At 42.1% G+C, this 20519-nt stretch overlaps 1 protein-coding gene across 1 annotated transcript in view; it reads right to left on the bottom strand.

Annotated features, from left to right (window-relative positions):
* LOC129837303 (ubiquitin-conjugating enzyme E2 E2) overlaps positions 1–7500 on the bottom strand; it is a 43317-nt gene extending 35817 nt beyond the window's left edge. The window contains exons 1-3 of the mRNA XM_055903353.1: positions 7341–7500; positions 5181–5366; positions 2931–2981 (exon numbers count right to left, since the gene is read on the bottom strand). Of these exons, the coding sequence (XP_055759328.1) occupies positions 2931–2981; positions 5181–5359 (230 nt within the window). The 5' untranslated portion in view covers positions 5360–5366; positions 7341–7500. The remainder of the gene's footprint in view (positions 1–2930; positions 2982–5180; positions 5367–7340) is intronic.
* Between the last annotated feature and the right edge of the window lie 13019 nt (positions 7501–20519).

The following is a 20519-nucleotide window of genomic DNA, read 5'->3' as shown; positions in this document are numbered from 1 at the left end:
AGACAATGTCAGATCATGGATGCTTAGGACTGTTATAAAGCAGAGTACTATAAAGTGATTAGACAGTAGCTAACGACACATCAACCATTACTTTCAACCTTCCACAATCACCGCATGATTAAATTTGCTGGCCAGTCTCCGAATCTCCAGAGATGTTTTATTACAGGATGATAAGGCTGGGAGACTCTCCCCTGCTTGAACAAAGGGGATGTCTGACTGCAGGCCTCTCAGTGGGGTGAGCGATGAGAGGAAATAAATCAGCCGCCCTGGCTCTGTGTGTAATATGCCGAGCGAGGTGATCTTTTCAACACACACCGTCTCCTGAAGGGGCCAACAGACAGCGACACCATTTGCAGTGTGAAATAAAATGAACAACCTTTGGGACTAACCTGGTCAGTAGTGAGCGGTGTGTAAGGCATAAATTATGACTTTGACAAGCCTCTTTTTCATGCAAAGCAAATAATTGTTTTGCCCTTATTGATGTTCACTTTAAAAAAGAAAATGTGTGTGTGTGGGTGGGGGGGGGGTTCTACTAAGCTAACATATGAAATTGTTTTGAGATGGTCACACCATGGATCAGTTAGCAATTTGATTTAGAATTTTAGGAAACCTTTAGGCATCAAAAATATATAAAAAATTGATAAAATATTGAATTTGGCCTTTACTACTATAAACCATAGAAATAACAATGTATAACACATTCATAAATGGCAAAAAAAGACAGTAAAAAAAAAAAAAAATCATACGGAATAAGGTTTAAGCGTCTGTCCTATATCTAGGAGATATAAGAATGCTCAGGAAATATCTTAGTTTTGGACACATATTTAACCCCTTATTTTTGTTGGCACAAAACTACCTCCATTCATTTGAATGCGTTACCTTCAGAAATGTTCCATGAAGAACCAAACCGCTTGGTGAGAAGACCAATTTTCGGGATGCCTCATGGTCTGACAAACAACGCTATAGTTCGGCCACCTTCTACCGCAGATGCGGAAGACCGACACAGGCGAATGCGGATTGAGACGCAGCCCATATATAAAAAAACATATCTCTAGCTTAAAGTGACAGATTTTTGTATTTTGTTACTTATATTGACGCACGGGTGCATCAATAGACTTAAGGACTAATGAAATTGTCTGTTATACATATTCTATAATCCTAATCGGACCATTATAATAATGGAAGAACATTAATTGGAATGTGTTATAAAAGCCCTATTATTTCAGTTTTTAATTGAGGCCGGGACTTCTTTAGGAAAATAGCCCTGATGTTGAAAACAAACATTACTTTGTCATCCAGTCACATGTATTTATTTTCAAGCTATAGCACACAATATTTTACATAGAGCTGGTTTTTAGAAAGGACCAAAGAGTCTGGTCTGCTTCGTGTTTTCATTTTTGTGCACGGAAAAAATATTGCGATACTGGTATCGTCCCGGCCCTAGTTGTTATGGGATTAGCATGAATATGCAGCCTGGGAATACATAGAGAGGATTATCTTTAAAACACATAATTGTTTTCCAGGCAACTAGTTATTTTTATGGCTGCGTATATTTCTGTTAGTGATTATTTTACTTTAAAATGATGCTGCCTTTAATCCCCCTGCCTGTGTAGCCTCAAGCGAAATTATTTCCAACACGACAACCTAATTTTTCAGAGTCCATTGAAACAGAGTATTTGAAGTCCTTGAGTAAAGAGCCAATACTCAATATCTAATTTACCCTCCAGTAACTACATTTTGAATTAGAATGAAAAGGTTACATATATATACATATATATATATATATATATATATATATATATAGGTAACCTTTTCATTCTAATTCAAAATGTATATATATATATGTTCAAACTCAGTTAAAGTGATTAGTTCCTGCACAGCACTACACACAGAGCTGGATGAGTCACTAGGGGCCATTTCTCTTTGTTGTTTTAACAGGTGCATATAAAATTAACACAACCAATCTAAAATGGCCAAAAAGCAACAGCATCTCCTATTGCACTCCATCTCCCGCAGATAAATGCCTAAACTTGCCTTGTGCCTGGCCTCCATTTTCTCTGGTAATTTGCCTTTGAATGCTGAGACTGAGGTAATTACTGTGCTGTTATAAACAGGGGGATAATCAATGACAACGTCACTTTGTGTTCTTTAAGTTAATAAGGCCTCTGCACAATGTCCCCTGGGATGCCTTTTGTCATTCAGCGGCTGATGCACATTTGGTCGGTCTACCACTCGCTAGCTGGCCACCATATCTCTTCCTCAATGGACAGGCAGCAGAACACAATAACCATTGTCTGTCTATGGAAAATCCCCAGCAGAACCACATGAGAATCGAAACTTATTTTTAAATCACACGTTCTTTTTTCCCTTTTTAGATGGGCTGTCAACTGAAATCCTATGATCTAAACTGGTACATTTCTTATACGGTTAGATAAGTAGGCCTACATCGTGTTAGGTAAAAGAGAACAAACTATAGAAATGTTGTGAACAGTGCTAGCGTAATCACTCTTACGCACATGATAAACATCTTTATTCTAACAAGGAAATATTTGTTATTTATTTCAACCTTTATTTAACCAGGAAGGCCATTTGATAACAAGTTCTCATTTACAACTGCAACCTGGCCAAGATAAAACAAAGCAGTGCGACACAAACACAGAGTTACACATGGGATAAACAAACGTACAGTCAATAACACAATTGAAAAATCTATATACAGTGTGTGCAAATGTAGTAAGATTAGGGAGGTAAGGCAATATATACCACTGTAATACCTGACCGCCTATGTAAAACCAGAAAGACTGAAGTCCATCCTTCATTCTTAGAACCAAGAATCCCGAACAGAAATACAGTAAATCCTGAAATCCCAAGCCCATAACATTAGCAAGGTGAATAAACATAAATGCTGGTAGAGAGCAATCTTTCCTTACCTGCAGTTTGGAGGTGGGTCGAGAGTAATTTCTGCAAGTTCTTTCTGAATCCTGAAAAACAACGATACTCTCTTTTAATCTTTGTGGCAATGAATATCTCTAATCACAGAACTGAAAAAGCTCCCAGAATGAATTTGACTCCAGCGTGATGAATAAATCCATAGAACATGATGATACAGGTAGACCAGACCACAAATTGCAGTCATATGAGTTAACATATCATACAAATCTAAATTTACCAAATGCCAAGGCAATCCATTATAGGCTAATTATGTCTTGGGTTGGGCCGATATATGATTATATCGAATATCGTGATATTAGACATTGATGATATATTATGAAGTGCAAGACTAGAAAACTGTGCAGTTATATCAGTTAGGCTGTATCAATGTGTCTAAAATGAAGTCTAAATAAATTAACTAAGCCAACAAAAAAGTCAAACAAAGATTATTTAATGAGAATGCCACTATTTTGTAAATAGGCACAACAATTCTACAGTCTAAAATGATTTAGTAATTAACGGCGCAAACATATTACATCAGATATCACGATATTTATATTAGCATATCATAGAAGAGGTCTCCCCAAACATCACCCGCCTCTAATGGTGTCACACAGTGCCATACTGTTGTTAAACTGACTTTTCCACGAGGAAGCAGCATAAGGCACATTACAAGCGTGATGAGGCAACCTCTGTTTAAAAGAATTGCAGAGCCTGAAAGGTTCAAACCTGAAATTGTTTATCAGAGTGTGTGTGTTATTACAATAGGCCTGCACAACTGTCAACATCTTTCAATAACTCTTTCAAATTCACCCACGCAGCAGTCACCTGCGAGGGAAGGGTTAAGAACATCATATAAACATCTTTGTATAAAAAGGATGACAAATCACGATGACATGCAATGATTAAACGCACAACAGTGCAATTTAACTTGTGACATAACAGTCATAATGTTATGTCACATCCATCTGTGTTGAACCAGGCATGGGGGAAAACAGCATGGAAACACATTATACCATCACTGACTGCACCCTTTATAAACAGAGAACTGTGGTGTCCAGTGTTGCGGTCGTAATACTAAAACCCGGGGTTTGAGCACAGTGCACTGTCTTATAAGTGCGCTACACACCAGGAAGATGTTCCAAATATCAGGGGTAGTTATAAAAAGCGCTGTAGCCTCAGCCAATCCTTGGCTCGGCTGGTTGCATAATAATATCATCACCTCGCATCAATCTGTGTTTTCACTGGCAAGGCTAGGTGGGCGACAGTGGGAATGCTGTTCGTGACAATACTAACCACACAGATGTGATATGAATGAAAGTATGGTCATCATCGTTAGGGCTCAGGCCACCTGACCTAGCTAAGGGAATCTATGAAAATGCTATAACCATGGATAACCAGGCCGGGTCCAGAGTGTTTCCTGGTCAGCTCTATCACCACATGGCCAGGAAAGACTCGGGGGGCATAGTCATCATAGTAATCTGCCTGTCAGATGAATGACGGGCATTACAGTGTCATGATGCGATAGATGGAACAAGGTTACCTTTCATTACATATCTTGTATGGATTAAATCTAATGGACATATTAATAGCATGAGTGTGACTAGAATGATGATGTCCATAGGACCGGTTAGCGTTATATATATTAAGTGTACAAAACATTAGGAACACCTGCTCTGTCCATGACATAGACTGAACAGGTAAAACCAGGTGAAAGCTATGATCCCTTATTGATGTCACTTGTTAAATCCACTTCAATCAGTGTAGATGAAGGGGAGAAGACAGGTTAAAGAAGGATTTTTAAGCCTTGAGACATGGATTGCGTACGTGTGCCATTCAGACGGTGAATGGGAAAGACAAAAGATTTGAAGTGCCTTCGAACGGGGTATGGTAGTAGGTGCCAGGCAAACCGGTGTGAGTGTATCAAGAGCTGCAACGTTGCTGGGTTTTTCACACAACAGTTTCCCAGGTGTATCAAGAATGGTCCACCACCCAAAGGACATGCAGTCAACTTGACAACTGTGGGAAGCATTGGAGGCAACAAGGGCCAGCATCCCTGTAGAATGCTTTCGACACCGTGTACAATCCATGCCCTTCCGAATTGCGGCTGTTCTGGGGGTGCAACTCAATATTAGGAAGGTGTTCCTAATGTTTTGTACACTCAGTGTAACTCACCACCCTGAGGATAGGAAGGTGCTCAAACCTGCCCCACTTAAATACATCTAAACTGAGCCAGATTCAAGGTTTACCTCTTGGCACTGGTTGAGAGTTTGGCAGCTGTTTTACTGGAGATCTTGGTCTCCTTCTTTTTGGGCTGTGCTTGTTCCCGCTCCTGTTCTGGGGGTACTGATGATTCTCTTTGTTCGATATCCGAGCTCCCCCCACTGGTGCTGGGGCTGTCGTCCGGTCTCTGCACCTCACTGGACATCCTGGCCCTGGGAAACAGACACCAAACAGCACAGCTTTATTTTTCATTATGTTTTCTATACAAAATAAATGAGTGGTGTGTTAGCCTGCCCAGGCCCTCAAAAAAAAAAAAGACTGTGTGGACTGCTGGGGTTCCAAGGTTGCACAGTCTATCATTTTACTAGTCATTGTGCTGTTTTGCAGGTTAAGATTAAGATGCCATTACCTGCCATTCTGCCCTTGAGCAAGACACTTTGGTCAATTGACTGTATTGGCCAATTGCACACATGGTCCAACTGAAATTTGACTTTCGCTTTTAACCCAACCCCTCCGAAAGACACATATACAGTTTTTTGGGGGGAGAGGTGCGTGGGGCTGCCACACTAGGCGCCCGGGGGGCTGTTTTTGTGGGGGGTTAAGTGCCTACCTCAAGGGCACAACAGCAGGCAATGGCATCTAGCATTTTATACCAGCAACACTCCGGTTGCCAGCTCACTTCCCGCCGGACCCCAGACACAAACTGGCAACTCTCCAGTTGCTGGCTCATCTCTCTAACCACACAACAGCGGCTACCTGCCTCCATTGCGTGGTTGAGCAGAACAGAATACTTGATTGTCCTAGCAGGAGGAAATTACTCTGTTGTGAAAATAATTATGTAAGTCTGTTTCACTTTGCTGGTTAATGTGTTGAAGGCAAGGTGGTGAAGCTATTTTGTGTGTTGTAAAATAAAAGGTAGTGAGTGGTTCATCAGTACTATGACAAACTACTAAGATCTCAAACTCATTCAAGAAGATTCAATATTACTGTGTTAACAAAGCACCTACACATTTTTGGAATGCATTAGAAACATGTCTGTTGAGATTTAATGGAATATAGCCTAGTGTGAAATAACAATGCTGTCAAGATGTCTTGACTAGCCTGGACTTGAAGAGTCAACGTGTCACAGGCCTACTGACAATATAGTCTTATCTAAAACAATTAATTCAATATCACCACTCACGAACCTTTTAAATAGTTAACCACATCGATTGATGGAACATATATCGAAAGAGACACTAGCCGATTAAACTCAACTAATCAGGGAGTTGAGTTCAGTAGGCTAAAGAGAGACTAGAACAGTAGGCCTGTGCCTCTACAAAGGGCATCAGATGACTGAGATATCGCCTTAGGCTTTGATGATAATAATGAGGTGAGGTCATTTTTATCTATCACGGTCAGTGATATCCGTTAATATTGTTTCGAATAAAAGACTGGGCAATAGGACTAACGTTACGGTGAAAGATACACACGGTTAGTAGTGCTTAACCACTATCTTTCCCGGGGGTGTTATGATAAGGACATCAACGCTATTTGTGTTTCCACTCGCCAGACATGTATCAACTTGCAAAACAGGTGTGCGACTGAAATTATATAAATTCTGAAAATTGTTAGTTACATTTATCAAATACGACGCGCATGTTGACTCTAGGGGCCTCAATAAATAGGACACAACAATGTATCACTTTCTTCTGTCGTTGTTTCGGATCCAGCTGAGCAATAGGTCAACACCATTTCAAAGCCTCCCCCTTTCGACTGAAAAAAATAAACAAATAACATGTGCCCGCGACACAAATAGAGCTGTCAAAAAAACAATGCATAACAAACATCAATAACACTGCAGGGAAAAAGTAGCACCCGCTGTGCTATGTCCTGCTATAGGGAATTTAAAATGAAGAGGCCTGAGCGTTTAAAACTCGGGAAAATATGCAGAGAACATCACGTTTTAGAAATTCTTCGACAAGGCATCAAGGGCTCGTCAAGGCCAGTCGTCGCGAGGGCCAAATGAACGGCTTGGAACTGTGTGAATCCAACGTTTCTCAAGTGTCCACAAAAAGCGTTGAGCTGCTCAGGCACAAAGGGAGGCACGTCCCACACCCCCTCATCGGAAAATGCCACTTTCACGGGACATTTACTTACTTTCTGTACACATAACAAGGACAGTAACATGCGTGCATAAATATTACCTGGCAGCTGACTGTCGATGCTGTATTTAGTATTAAAATCCCAGGTGAAAAGTATATCCACACACTGCTCGTCCGTCTGCTCGCACTCGTGTCCTTGCTATTTAACTGAAGGTAGCAACCGAAAAGCGATTACAGAAAACTGAAGAAGCCGGACCGCCTCCACGCGCGCTCTCATATTGCGCGCGCCGCTCGTGCACGTGTGATGGTCCCAGTCGCCAGAGATGAAACAAATCTGTATGCTTTATCACAAAACAGTTGTACTATTCAAACAGCAAAGACAGAATTGAACTAGTCAAACTACTCAATGTTGGATGTCGGCTATCTGAAAATGATGGACCCTGTAGGTCTAATGAGCAAGGTAGGCTATGACAACGTGAGTGTACATCAGGAAACTCAACAAGGCATGGCATAACACCCTGGGCTGGGTTTCCCAAAAGCATCTTAGCTCTAAGATCATCTCAATTCTATTGAAACTAAATGGACGAAAGATGATCTTAGTGCTATGATGCTTTTGGGAAACCCAGACTTTGTCCACACATAGTTGTCCATGGGCAACATAACTTTAGTGTAATGGGGATGAATAGTGTATGTGTATATCAGTGGAGGCTCCTCAGAGGAGGAAGGGCAGGACCATCCTCATTGAATTTCAAAATAAATAAATAGTACAACTATACTAAATATATTCACATCACCAAATAATTTATTAAAACACTGTTTTGCAATGAAGCTCTACAGTAGCTTCAGCAGAAACTCCGTAGGGTAGCACCATGGTGTAGCCGGAGGACAGCTAGTTTCCGTCCTCCTCTGGGTACATTAACTTCAATACAAAACATACGAGGCTCTTGGTTCTCACCCCCTTCCATAGATTTACATAGTAATTATGACAACTTCCGGAGTATATCATCAAACCTATCAGAGCTTTTGCAGCATGAACTGACATGTTCTCCACTTAATCAAAGGATCAGAGAATGAATCTAGTACTGAAAGCATAAGCTACAGCTAGCTAGCACTGCAGTGCAACAAAATGTGCTGAGTAGTTGATTCAAAGAGAGAAATTACAATATTTGAACAGTTTTGAACAAATTAATTTCTTCCAAAAGCGAGAGAGAGAGTGAGCTAACTATATTTTGTAGTGTATCACTTTCACTTACTTAGCGAGTGTAGAATGCAGCTAGTTAGTTTAGCCTACTCGAACACCTGACTCCAACAGAAAGGGATCCTATGTTAGCTATGGCTATCCAACATTGTAACTCTTCCAAGTCAAGGTAAGCTTTTGGTTTTATAAATGTATTGCCACCGGGGCTCGCCGGGGAACTGCTAAACTGCTTGCTGCTGACTGTACACTGTACTGCATCATTGTAGCTGGTTTACTAACACAATTTCAATTCAATGTGTTAGTGCAGGCCTGAATCACTTCATTGAATATATCTATTGTTCCCTGGACAGCAGATAGATGGCGGTATAGCGCAGCTGATGAACAGAAAATCCGAAATAGAATATTTGCCAAAATAGAATGCAACTGCTCAGCTACAGCGACTGACACATATCAGTTTGCTACTAGTTAATTTTGCAGTCTGGTCAACATGGATTGATTTATTGTAAAAAATAAACGTAAATCTATCGACAATGGAAATGAATGGGACGAGCTGGAGAACAACGTGACAATTCTGAATGAACAACCACCGGAGAACCAGAAAAATCAGGAAGATGGCGGCGGGGAAATGCAGCTAGCTAACATAGCTAACGTGGCTCCGGTGGCTAAGAGAAGGATACGGTTGATTTAAGAAGAACCCAGAAAGTTCCAAGAGATGGACAGACAAGTATTTTTTGTACTGCATGATGGGACTAGCCCACTTCGTCTTATTTGCCAGAAGGCAATCAATTGTTTTAAACGAGCAAATTTAGAGCGACATTTCCAGTCACACCTTGCCCACATTGACAAAACATATCCGACACAAAGCAACCTCAGAAACAACAAAATAGTGCAACTCAAAGAACAGCTCAAAGGACAACAACAAATGATGGACAGATCTAGCACTGTTGGAGAGAAAACAATGAGATTGCTTGGATACTCGCAAAAAACAAGAAAGCCTCCACAGATGCGGAGATTGTCAAATAATGTTTTTTTGGCCGAAATATTGTATGCTGATTTCACGAACAAATAAACTATTTAAAGTAAATTAACGCATAGAAGACATTGGCGAGGACATCGGCAAGCAACTGATTACTGACATTCATGGCACCGTGTTTTAGTATTGCGCTTGACGAAGGCACTGATGTAAGTGACAATGCCCAATTATGTGTTTGGGTCCGCTTCCCTCAAAATGAGCTGTTCAAGGGCCTCCCGGGTGGCACAGTGGTCTAGGGCACTGCATCGCAGTGCTATCTGCGCCCCCAGAGTCTCTGGGTTCGCGCCCAGGCTCTGTCGCAGCCGGCCGCGACCGGGAGGTCCGTGGGGCGACGCACAATTGGCCTAGCGTTGTCCGGGTTAGGGAGGGTTTGGCCGGTAGGGATATCCTTGTCTCATCGCGCTCCAGCGACTCCTGTGGCGGGCCGCGCTAACCAAGGGGGCCAGGTGCACGGTGTTTCCTCCGACACATTGGTGTGGCTGGCTTCCGGGTTGGAGGCGCGCTGTGTTAAGAAGCAGTGCGGCTTGGTTGGGTTGTGCTTCGGAGGACGCGTGGCTTTCGACCTTTGTCTCTCCCGAGCCCGTACGGGAGTTGTAGCGATGAGACAAGATAGTAATTACTAGCGATTGGATACCACGAAAAATTGGGGAGGAAAGGGGATAAAATGTAAAAAATAAAAAGAATAAAATGAGCTGTTCAGAGAGGAACTTTTATGTTTACTGCCCCTTCAAACACGAGGAGAGGATATTCTGAAAGCCCTTGTTACATTTTTTGCTGTAATTATATTGATTGGTCAAATCTGGCATCTGTGTGCACTGACGGTGCTCCAAACATGCAAGGGAAGGAGAAGGGACTCATAGGCCTGATAAGAAAGAGAGAGGATTCATAGGTCTGATGAGAAAGAGAGAGGATATTCCCAAATTTGTTACGTTTCATTGTATCATTCATCAGGAAGCACTTGTGACTAAACTCAAAGACTGTGACTTACAGAATGTGGTGCAGCAAGTTGTGCGCGTGGTGAACATTATTATTGCGAGGACAGTGAATCACAGTTAATTCCGCGAGTTGCTGGAGGAGTACCAGACAGAATACAGCGACTTGATATTTCACAATGAGGTGAGATGGCTGTCTCGTGGCAGAGTTTTTGAAAGATTCGACCCATTTCTGGAGCCTTGTGTCAGACAGAGAATCCACTTCTGAAGCAGTGTGTGCAAAAGGTGACATTTTTTGTCAGCACTTATTTATGTGAAGCAACATTTTCAACAATGAACATTGTGAAACAAAAACAGAGAAACAGACTGACCAATGCACACCTAGATTGCCTCACAAGTATAGCAACGATAGACTAAAAATTTAGAATGAATTCAGTCAAGGAGAAGAAGAGACATTTTCACTCATCCAACTACTGAGGTAACCCTTAATATGGGTCTTATACATGTGATGTAGCCTATTTGATGTGTGTATGTATATTTGTGTAATGTGCTGTACATCAAATCAATTGCATGTGCTCTATTGCTCTGAATTTGCTCTCAATTGAAAATTGATCATATTGGAAGAAAAAGTACAAAAAATGTAAGATCTGTGCGACCCTCTGAATGATTGTCTCAACCCAAAGTGACCCCCTTACCAAAAAATAGTAAGTAACACTGAGCTAGGTTGACTATGAAGGTTTGGCTTGGAATTTTTTTTACGCCACAAGCAGCTGATGTGTTGTGCACTGAAGTCCATAAGCGAAGGGAAAAGGTCAATGGAGGTGAGCGCGTAGATAGATGCAAGAAGGAATTGTATATACAACGAGCTGTTTGTATGTGGCTGCTATGAAAGTGAACTGTTGTTTGCATGTGATCAGGGGTGTATTCATTGCGCAGATTCTGTTGAAAAACGTTTCTTAAACAGAAGCAAACTGAACGAAACAGGGATAAACATACCTGAATTTGTCCAAATAGACACTCTCGTTTGCAACTGTTGGATGAATGATTACACCCTAGATCAGCTAAATGGAGGCAAGAGTGTGCAAGGCGGTATTGAATGTGTCACTATCTCTCAAATTGATTACAGAAAAATATCTCGACCTGTGCACCTACGTTATAAACTTTCATTCATAGGCTAGGTTGTAGCAACCTCATGATGGGCACAGGGAAACTTGTAGCATCATGTAGTAGCCTCAACCTATTGATGTTACATTGAGCTGGATGAATGGAATATGAATGACAGTCATCCAATATGCTGTAATAGACACAAGGCCATGTTCATTTAAACGTTTAAGGTTTGAATTCAAACAAAGTCTTTCCCTGCAAAAATAGCCCAATACAACACACTGTCATACAGGGCAGAGCTTCTCCTGTGCAGGGCAGAGCTTCTCCTGTATGGACTGTGAGATACTTCATGATGACACACTGATGGAGGGACTGTGCATTAATTCCCCATTTGATCCAAACTTATTCAATCAAATAATTCACTGTAGCCCTCCCATGCAATGCCTCCATGTTCTTCATTCATTGAATGTTTATGAATTCTGATCCTCATTCTAATGAAGGCCTTTTGGATTACCCTTCACAGCCATTAGATCAACATAACAATAGCCTTCGGCCGTGGAAGGTCCGGACAGCGACCTACAGGCCAGTGTGTGAATAGAGTTGGCTGCAGCACAAGCACTTCCTGGGTCTCCCCCGACAGGGCTCAAGGTCAGCTCTGCACTGTGCCGAGGGCCTTTGTGATGGAAATTGCAGTGTATAAGTTTAAACCCAGAACAATTGGGAACTTCGTTCTCCATGTTCCTCAGGTCCCCTCTCCACACCGAAACCAATGGAGAAGCAATGCTGAGTCTCCTGGGGCAGTTCAGGGCCTACTAGGCTTATCTTCAGATTGGCTGGAACTTGAGTTCGTGGCTGGTGCGCTTTTTGTGTGCGTTGAGCAGTTGAGTGGAGTGACATTAGTTTCACCAAATTTGACACAGATGTTGTGTTGCTTGAGAGAAACACATTCAATTAGGTCCATCTGGGAAAATGTGTCAGTGGATTGTATGGGGTGTAAATAGTATTTCACTACTAAAGCTGTTGATCAAATGTAGGCTTATTTGGAAGTAGTATCAATATTTAATATATTGAATTGTAGTTTGTTATAGGCTACAGGTCCACTGATAACACAATCACTAAATTAAATAAAAACGACATAACATCTTTATAGAGAGTTATTAAAGCTACAACATATTCAACATAGCATTAGCTACAGCATATTCAATACCTTCCACAGCCAAGCATGAGGAATAAGTAAGTATTGTGTCATCAAATGTCCAAGATTTTACCTGAGAGCTGCTCAATTAAGCACTATGCATACGGGTGTATTGTAAAGGCTTTATGTTGATGGTGCTCACATCAGTTGTTATTAGGGATGCACAATATATCGGTAAGCATATTGGAATCGGCCGATATAGCTAAAAATGCCAACATCGGCCTCCTGGGTGACGCAGTGGTCTAAGGCACCACATCGCAGTGCTAGCTGTGCCACCAGAGATTCTGGGCTCGAGCCCAGGCTCTGTTGCAGCCAGCCGCGACCGGGAGGCCCATGGGAAGGCGCACAATTGGCCCAGTGTCGTCCGGGTTAGGGAGGGTGTGGCCGGCAGGGATATTCTTGTCTCATCGCGCACTAGCAACTCCTATGGCGAGCCGGGCGCCAGGTGTACGGTTTTTCCTCTGACACATTGGTGCGGCTGGCTGCTGGGTTGGATGGGCATTGTGTCAAGAAGCAGCACAGCTTGATTGGGTTGTGTTTCGGAGGACGCATGGCTCTCGACCTTCGCCTCTCCCGAGTCCGTACGAGAGTTGCAGCGACAAGACAAGACCAATTGAATACCGTGAAATTGGGGAGAAAAAAGGGGGAGAAAAACATAGGTAGATGACGTAATGACACCACTAAAAATGCAGCGCAACACAAAACATTAGCAGAAAAATACTAAGCACACACTTCCAACATCTAAACAAGTTAAAGTCAAGCAGTCATTTGAAAGAGTAAGACAATTTCAGCAAGACAACTCAGAGGTGAAATCCATTAATGCCAAACTAATGGAAATCATTGCCCTTGACAATCAACCACTCTCTGTCGCGGATGATGTTGGCTTTTCGCCGACTGGTCGAGCACCTAGTACAGTAGGTGCTATTTTTCAGATGTTGCCCTATTGTTGAAACACATCCATGAGCTACTTGCTATGGGCGTCACTGCTATTAGCTTTACGACTGACATTTGGACCAGCGATGTCAGCCCCATGAGCATGCTGAATCTGACAGCACAGTAGGTCGACGAGGATTTCGTACTGAGGAAAGCCGTATTGCATGCTCAAGAATGTGCTGGTTCTAATACCGCTGCTGCCATTTCAATGGCATTTGAAAACATGTTTGAAACTTGGAAACATGAACACACTCCTAGCTCCATTCGAGAAATAAGCTCATCAACTGCGTCTGCAGCAGACGTGATACCCTCTGTCATGGCATTGAAACGCCTGCTCAACAAAACTGCTGACACAGACCGTGGGGTTAAAACTTACAAAAGTACTCGAGGCTGTGAACAAGTGATTCAGTGGCATTCTCTCTGAGCCTCTTTACTGTCGGCATCATGCTCGATGCTAGGTACAAGGACTGCTACTTCGATGCAGACAAGAAACATGGTTTACGTGAAATGTTACAGACACAACTGGACAAGATGGAAATGGACAAAGTGACAGTGCGCACCGAGAAAGAGAGTCCACGGACAGACAGAGCTGAAACTTTACTGCTTGACATGTATGATGAAATCCTGGTTGAGAATGAAACGACTGAACAAATAAACAACGAAACAGCACAGCAAGTAAGTGAAAGAAATAGGTTTTGATTATGTTTTACTGGTAATGGGGACATACGTAAATGCCAACAAAACGTGTTGGTCAGTGTGTGGTGTGGTGTGTGTGTGTGTGTAACCTTTATTTAAGTTGGCAAGTCAGTTAAGACCAAATTCTTATGGCCAAACCCGGCCAAACCCGGACGATGCTGGGCCAATTGTGCGCCGCCCTATGGATTTCCCAATCATAGCCTGGATTCGAACCTGGTACTGTAGTGACACCTCTTGCACAGAGATGCAGTGCCTTAGACCGCTGCGTCTGTGTGTGTGTGTGTGTTAACAATTTAACTGTACTAGAATGCTTAAAAGGCAGCTAAAATGTTAAATATCGGTTATCGGTATCGTTTTTTTGGCAAGGAAAATGTCGGATATCGGTATTGGCCAAAAATGTCATATCGGTGCATCCCTTGTTGTTGTTCAACATTTATATGTTGAATCTATATGTTGAATCTATTTGAAGGCCCTATTCAATGGCAGACACAGTGAGCAGATCCTGGCTGACATAAAAGACATTGAAATGGCTCAGCATCCTGAGATTCAGTGTGTATTAATTATTTCCTGGTGTTGAACACAAGGTGGGGCTATGACACCTGCCACTGGGGCCTAATCAACTCTCCTCTCATGGACTTTCTCACTGTCTTCTGTACTGTTCTCCTCATGCCTGTATATCCCCATGTTATTCTGTGGTCTGATGCCACACTGACATCCGTGACATTTCTGTCATCTTAATGTCATGGTGATGTGGTGAGGACAAGGGGAGAGAAGGCCAGGGGGCTGTCTGTCTGTCTGTCTGCTACTCCTCCATCCCAGGGACTGGCAGCAATTCAGGCTGAGAGACACTGATTGGACACGGGCAACACTGGGACAGGAAGCCAGGGACAAGCCAAGGTCACTCAAACTCACATCATATTTTCTCTCAGAGGGTGACTATCAATAGGAGCTTTGAGGAGTTTCTATTATCAAAAGACCTGTAAGCAGAGAGACCAAGGTGTTCTGGTGTTGTGTTTATTGATTATATTCAGGGGTTGAATTTGGAATCTTTTCACTAGAAATCTATTCAACGGCATCTGTTTTGCCCATCCAAAGGCAATGAAATGTAGTCTTATTATTTATTATGGGAACCAAGACCGTGAGTAAAGTGTTTTGAGAGTCTCCTTTAACTCTTATAGAAGGGAATGACATGACTATTATCCACATGTAGAGTGATCAATTCTCCTATAGCATTACAATGTCAACATTGGTCTTACAGATTCAGCACTTTTGTTTACATCAGGCACCACTATAATCCTGTTTGAACTAATCCTGATCCTGATTAAGTCAGTGTCGATAGAGTACCATCCATGTTCAGGAGATTGACTGAAGCCGGTGGTTTAGTACTATACCTGATTAGTAAGCCTGCAGACATCACAGCCTTCTCATTTCAGAGTTGGCTGCTCCTGTTGTGAGAGCCACAAAGAATTCCTTTAATAAAACTTTCACTCAGCACACCTACCTATCACACCCAAGCCCATTGAAACCAAGAAGAGCTTCTCTGAGACAGACTTTTCCAATAATCACATAAGGCCTTGGACTGTGTAGAAATCATTCAAGTGTGCAAGAGTGCTCTTTTGTGGTTGTCTTGTCCTATTTCAGGGCAAATTGTGTGAAACTGATTCTCTTCTCAGCCACAAAATGGAGCTGGACACCTGCCAGTTTGTTGCTGTTGCCTCTGTTCAGAAGAAAATAAAAATCGACAAACATTTTCAGGGGTTAGTGATTTTTGAATTGTACTTGTGTATCTGAACCCAATACATCTTTTTGCTTGCTTTTCTATTATGTAAGCATCAATCCAACCATGGGAATACCACAAAACATTTCTTATCTCTAATGAGGTTTAGCACAACAAAAATGTGCATCATTCAAGGCATCCATACGTTGAACTGTCCAATAACCTTGATTTTAAATATCCCCAATTATCATTGAATGTTAAATGAGCAGCTAAATCTATGTAAGGGCATTTCCATGTAAAAGGATCCATGAGCACCAACGTGAAGTTTATAGGAAGGTGTCAAATGAAAGCTAAGTGTCTATATTTTTGAGAAATAAAAACATACAATGCCTTTGTAAAGTACTCAGATCCCTTGACTTTTCTCACATTTTGTTACATTATAGCCTTATTCTAAAATTGATTTAAAAATAATAATCCTCAGCAATCTACACAAAATACCCCATGAAGACAAAGCGAGAACAGGTTTTTAGACATTTTTACAAATGTATTAAAAATAAAAAACAGAAATACCTTATTTACATAACTATTCAGACCCTTTACTATGAGACTTGAAATTGAGCTCAGGTGCATCCTGTTTCCATTTTTCATCCTTGAGATGTTTCTACTCGTTGATTGGAGTCCACCTGTGGTACATTTGATTGATTGGACATGATTTGGAAAGGCGCACACACCTGTCTATATAAGTTGACAGTGCATGCCAGAGCAAAAACCAAGCCATAAGGTCGAAGGAATTGTCCGTAGTGCGCCGAGACAGGATTGTGTCGAGGCACAGATCTGGGGAAGGGTACCAAAACATTTCTGCAGCATTGAAGGTCCCGAAGAACACAGTGGCCTTCATCATTCTTAAATGGAAGACATTTGGAACCACCAAGACTCTTCCTAGAGCTGGCCGCCCAGCCAAACTTAGCAATCAGGGGAGAAGGTAGTGCACTGGGCCTTTACTAGTCCTGTATTAGTGGACCAATATAGCCGTCTGAAGGTCAGACAAAACATTATTTTATGCGCCCACATCAGTAGCCGGCAGCATATAATGCACAACTTGGCAGTGGTCACATATCAATCACTGACTATTCAAACAAAATGAACAGTGTTTTGTTTTGGAAATGAAAACTCCACTCAAATTACTAATACAATCACAGCTGATTGGTGCAATGTATGTTGGTCAGAATCCAAAGAGATCAAGTTCACATTGGCACTGACACAGCTAGTTTCCTCCAAAGAAAGGAGAGAGAAATGTTGACATAGAACACCTGTTCCACAATCTTCTAAATGATAACAGGGTATCAAATGAAAACATTAATCAATATGGATTTGCTACGGAATGTAAATATTACTGTATGTATTGATAATGGAATCAGTTCTCAATAAAGGATCCTTAATAAATGGCCCAAACTCACGATAGGACAGTAACTCTATTCCTTGAAAACCAGAGTATTGGTTTTCCCATAGCGACCTATAAAATAGGGCTCTTGTAGCAGTGGTAAGGGTGGAAATGTTACAGGCAGGATCAGGCACAGTAGTTATACTTTCCTTTGTTGAAAATGTATGGTCCATAGATGCAATTGGCAATATGATGATTAAAAAAATCATATTTCTAAACTTCTCAATTTGACATGGGGCGGCAGGGTAGCCTAGTGGTTAGAGCGTTGGACTAGTAACCGAAAGGTTGCAAGATCGAAGCCCCGAGCTGATAAGGTACAAATCTGTCGTTCTGCTCCTGAACAAGGCAGTTAACCCACTGTTCCTAGGACGTCATTGAAAATAAGAATTTGTTCTTAACTGACTTGCCTAATTAATATTTATTTTTTTATTTTTTTTATAGTGGAAAAGAAAATGCCAAGAGCAGGCAAACCTGTCTATACCGTAAGACTCAGGTTGGGGTATCCGAGCTACATGTCAGCCACAATTACCAAGATGAATCAGCCAAAGAGAACCCCAAACAGGCATTTACATTCCACTAGCCTTTGTTAAAATGGACAATTAACCAAATGACATGGTATTCAAATTTTATTTGTCACATACACATGGTTAGCAGATGTTAATGCGAGGGTAGCGAAATGCTTGTGCTTCCCGTTCCGACAATGCAGTAATATCCAACGAGTAATCTAACCTAACAATTTCACAACAATTACCTTATACACACAAGTGTAAAGGAATGAATAAGAATATGTACATAAAAAAATATGTGAATGAGTGATGGTATAGAACGGCATAGGCAAGATGAAGTGGATGGTATAGAGTACAGTATATACATATGAGATGAGTAATGTAGGGTATGTAAACATTATATAAAGTGGCATTGTTTAAAGTGGCTAGTAATACATTACATCAAGATGGCAAGATGCAGTAGATGGTATAGAGTACAGTATATACATATGAGATGAGTAATGTAGGGTATGTAAACATTATATGAAGTGGCATTGTTTAAAGTGGCTAGTGATACATTTATTACATCAATTACTCCAGTGGCTGGAGTTGAGTCAGTATGTTGGCCGCAGCCACTCAATGTTAGTGATGGCTGTTTAACAGTCTGATGGCCTTGAGATAGAAGCTGTTTTTCAGTCTCTCGGTCCCAGCTTTGATGCACCTGTACTGACTTCTGGATGATAGCGGGGTGAACAGGCAGTGGCTCGGGTGGTGGTTGTCCTTGATGATCTTTTTGGCCTTCCTGTGACATCGGGTGGTGTAGGTGTCCTGGAGGGCAAGTAGTTTGCACCCGGTGATGCGTTGTGCAGACCTCACTACCCTCTGGAGAGCCTTGCGGTTATGGGCGGAGCTGTTGCCGTACCAGGCGGTGATACAGCCCGAAAGGATGCTCTCGATTGTGCATCTGTAAAAGTTTGTGAGTGTTTTTCGTGACAAGCCGAATTTCTTCAGCCTCCTGAGGTTGAAGAGGCGCTGCTGCGCCTTCTTCACCACGCTGTCTGTGTGGTTGGACCATTTCAATTTGTCCGTGATGTGTACGCCGAGGAACTTATAACTTTCTACCCTCTCCACTACTGTCCCGTCGATGTGGATAGGGGGGGTGCTCCCTCTGCTGTTTCCGATCATACACTATTTACCAGGGGGCAGGGCTACCGACATTAAGGCTAATTTGAAGATGGTGCTGGCTAAGGCTAAACCTGGCGAGTGTAGAGAATATAGAGATATTGTTATCCACGTCGGCACCAACGATGTTAGGATGAAACAGTCAGAGGTCACCAAGCGCAACATAGCTTCAGCGTGTAAATCAGCTGGAAAGATGTCGGCATCGAGTAATTGTCTCTGGCCCCCTCCCAGTTAGGGGGAGTGATGAGCTCTACAGCAGAGTCTCACAACTCAATCGCTGGTTGAAAACTGTTTTCTGCCCCTCCCAAAAGATAGAATTTGTAGATAATTGTCCCTCTTTCTGGGACTCACCCACAAACAGGACCAAGCCTGGCCTGCTGAGGAGTGACTGACTCCATCCTAGCTGGAGGGGTGCTCTCATTTTATCTACCAAAATAGACAGGGCTCTAACTCCTCTAGCTCCGCAATGAAATAGGGTGCAGGCCAGGCAGCAGGCTGTTAGCCAGCCTGCCAGCTTAGTGGAGTCTGCCACTAGCACAGTCAGTGTAGTCAGCTCAGCTATCCCCATTGAGACCGTGTCTGTGCCTCGACCTAGGTTGGGCAAAACTAAACATGGCGGTGTTTGCCTTAGCAATCTCACTAGAATAAAGACCTCCTCCCTTCTTGCCCTTATTGAAAGAGATCGTGATACCTGACATCTCAAAATAGGGTTACTTAATGTTAGATCCCTCACTTCAAAGGCAGTTATAGTCAATGAACTAATCACTGATCATAATCTTGATGTGATTGGCCTGACTGAAACATGGTTTAAGCCTGATGAATTTACTGTGTTAAATGAGGCCTCACCCCCTGGTTACACTAGTGACCATATCCCCCGTGCATCCCGCAAAGGCAGAGGTGTTGCTAACATTTACGATATCAAATTTAAATTTACCAACAAAAAAAACAAAGTTTTTGTCTTTTGAGCTTCTAGTCATGAAATCTATGCAGCCTACTCAATCGCTTTTATAGATACTGTTTACAGGCCTCCTGGGCAATATACAGTGTTCCTCACTGAGTTCCCTGAATTCCTATCGGACCTTGTACTCATAGGAGATAATATTCTAACTTTTTAATATTCACATGGAAAAGTCCACAGACCCACTCCAAAAGGCTTTCGGAGCCATCATCGACTCAGTGGGTTTTGTCCAACATGTTTCTGGACCTACTCACTGCCACAGTCATACTCTGGACCTGGTTTTGTCCCATGGAATAAATGTTGTGGATCTTAATGTTTTTCCTCATAAACCTGGACTATCGGACCAACATTTTATTACGTTTGCAATCGCAACAAATAATCTGCTCAGACCCCAACCAAGGAGCATC

Source organism: Salvelinus fontinalis, chromosome 38, assembly GCF_029448725.1.
Source record: "Salvelinus fontinalis isolate EN_2023a chromosome 38, ASM2944872v1, whole genome shotgun sequence".
NCBI classification, from domain to species: domain Eukaryota; kingdom Metazoa; phylum Chordata; class Actinopteri; order Salmoniformes; family Salmonidae; genus Salvelinus; species Salvelinus fontinalis.
The sequence above is the reverse complement of the archived record's forward strand: the minus strand, read 5'-3'. Positions and strand labels throughout refer to the sequence as shown.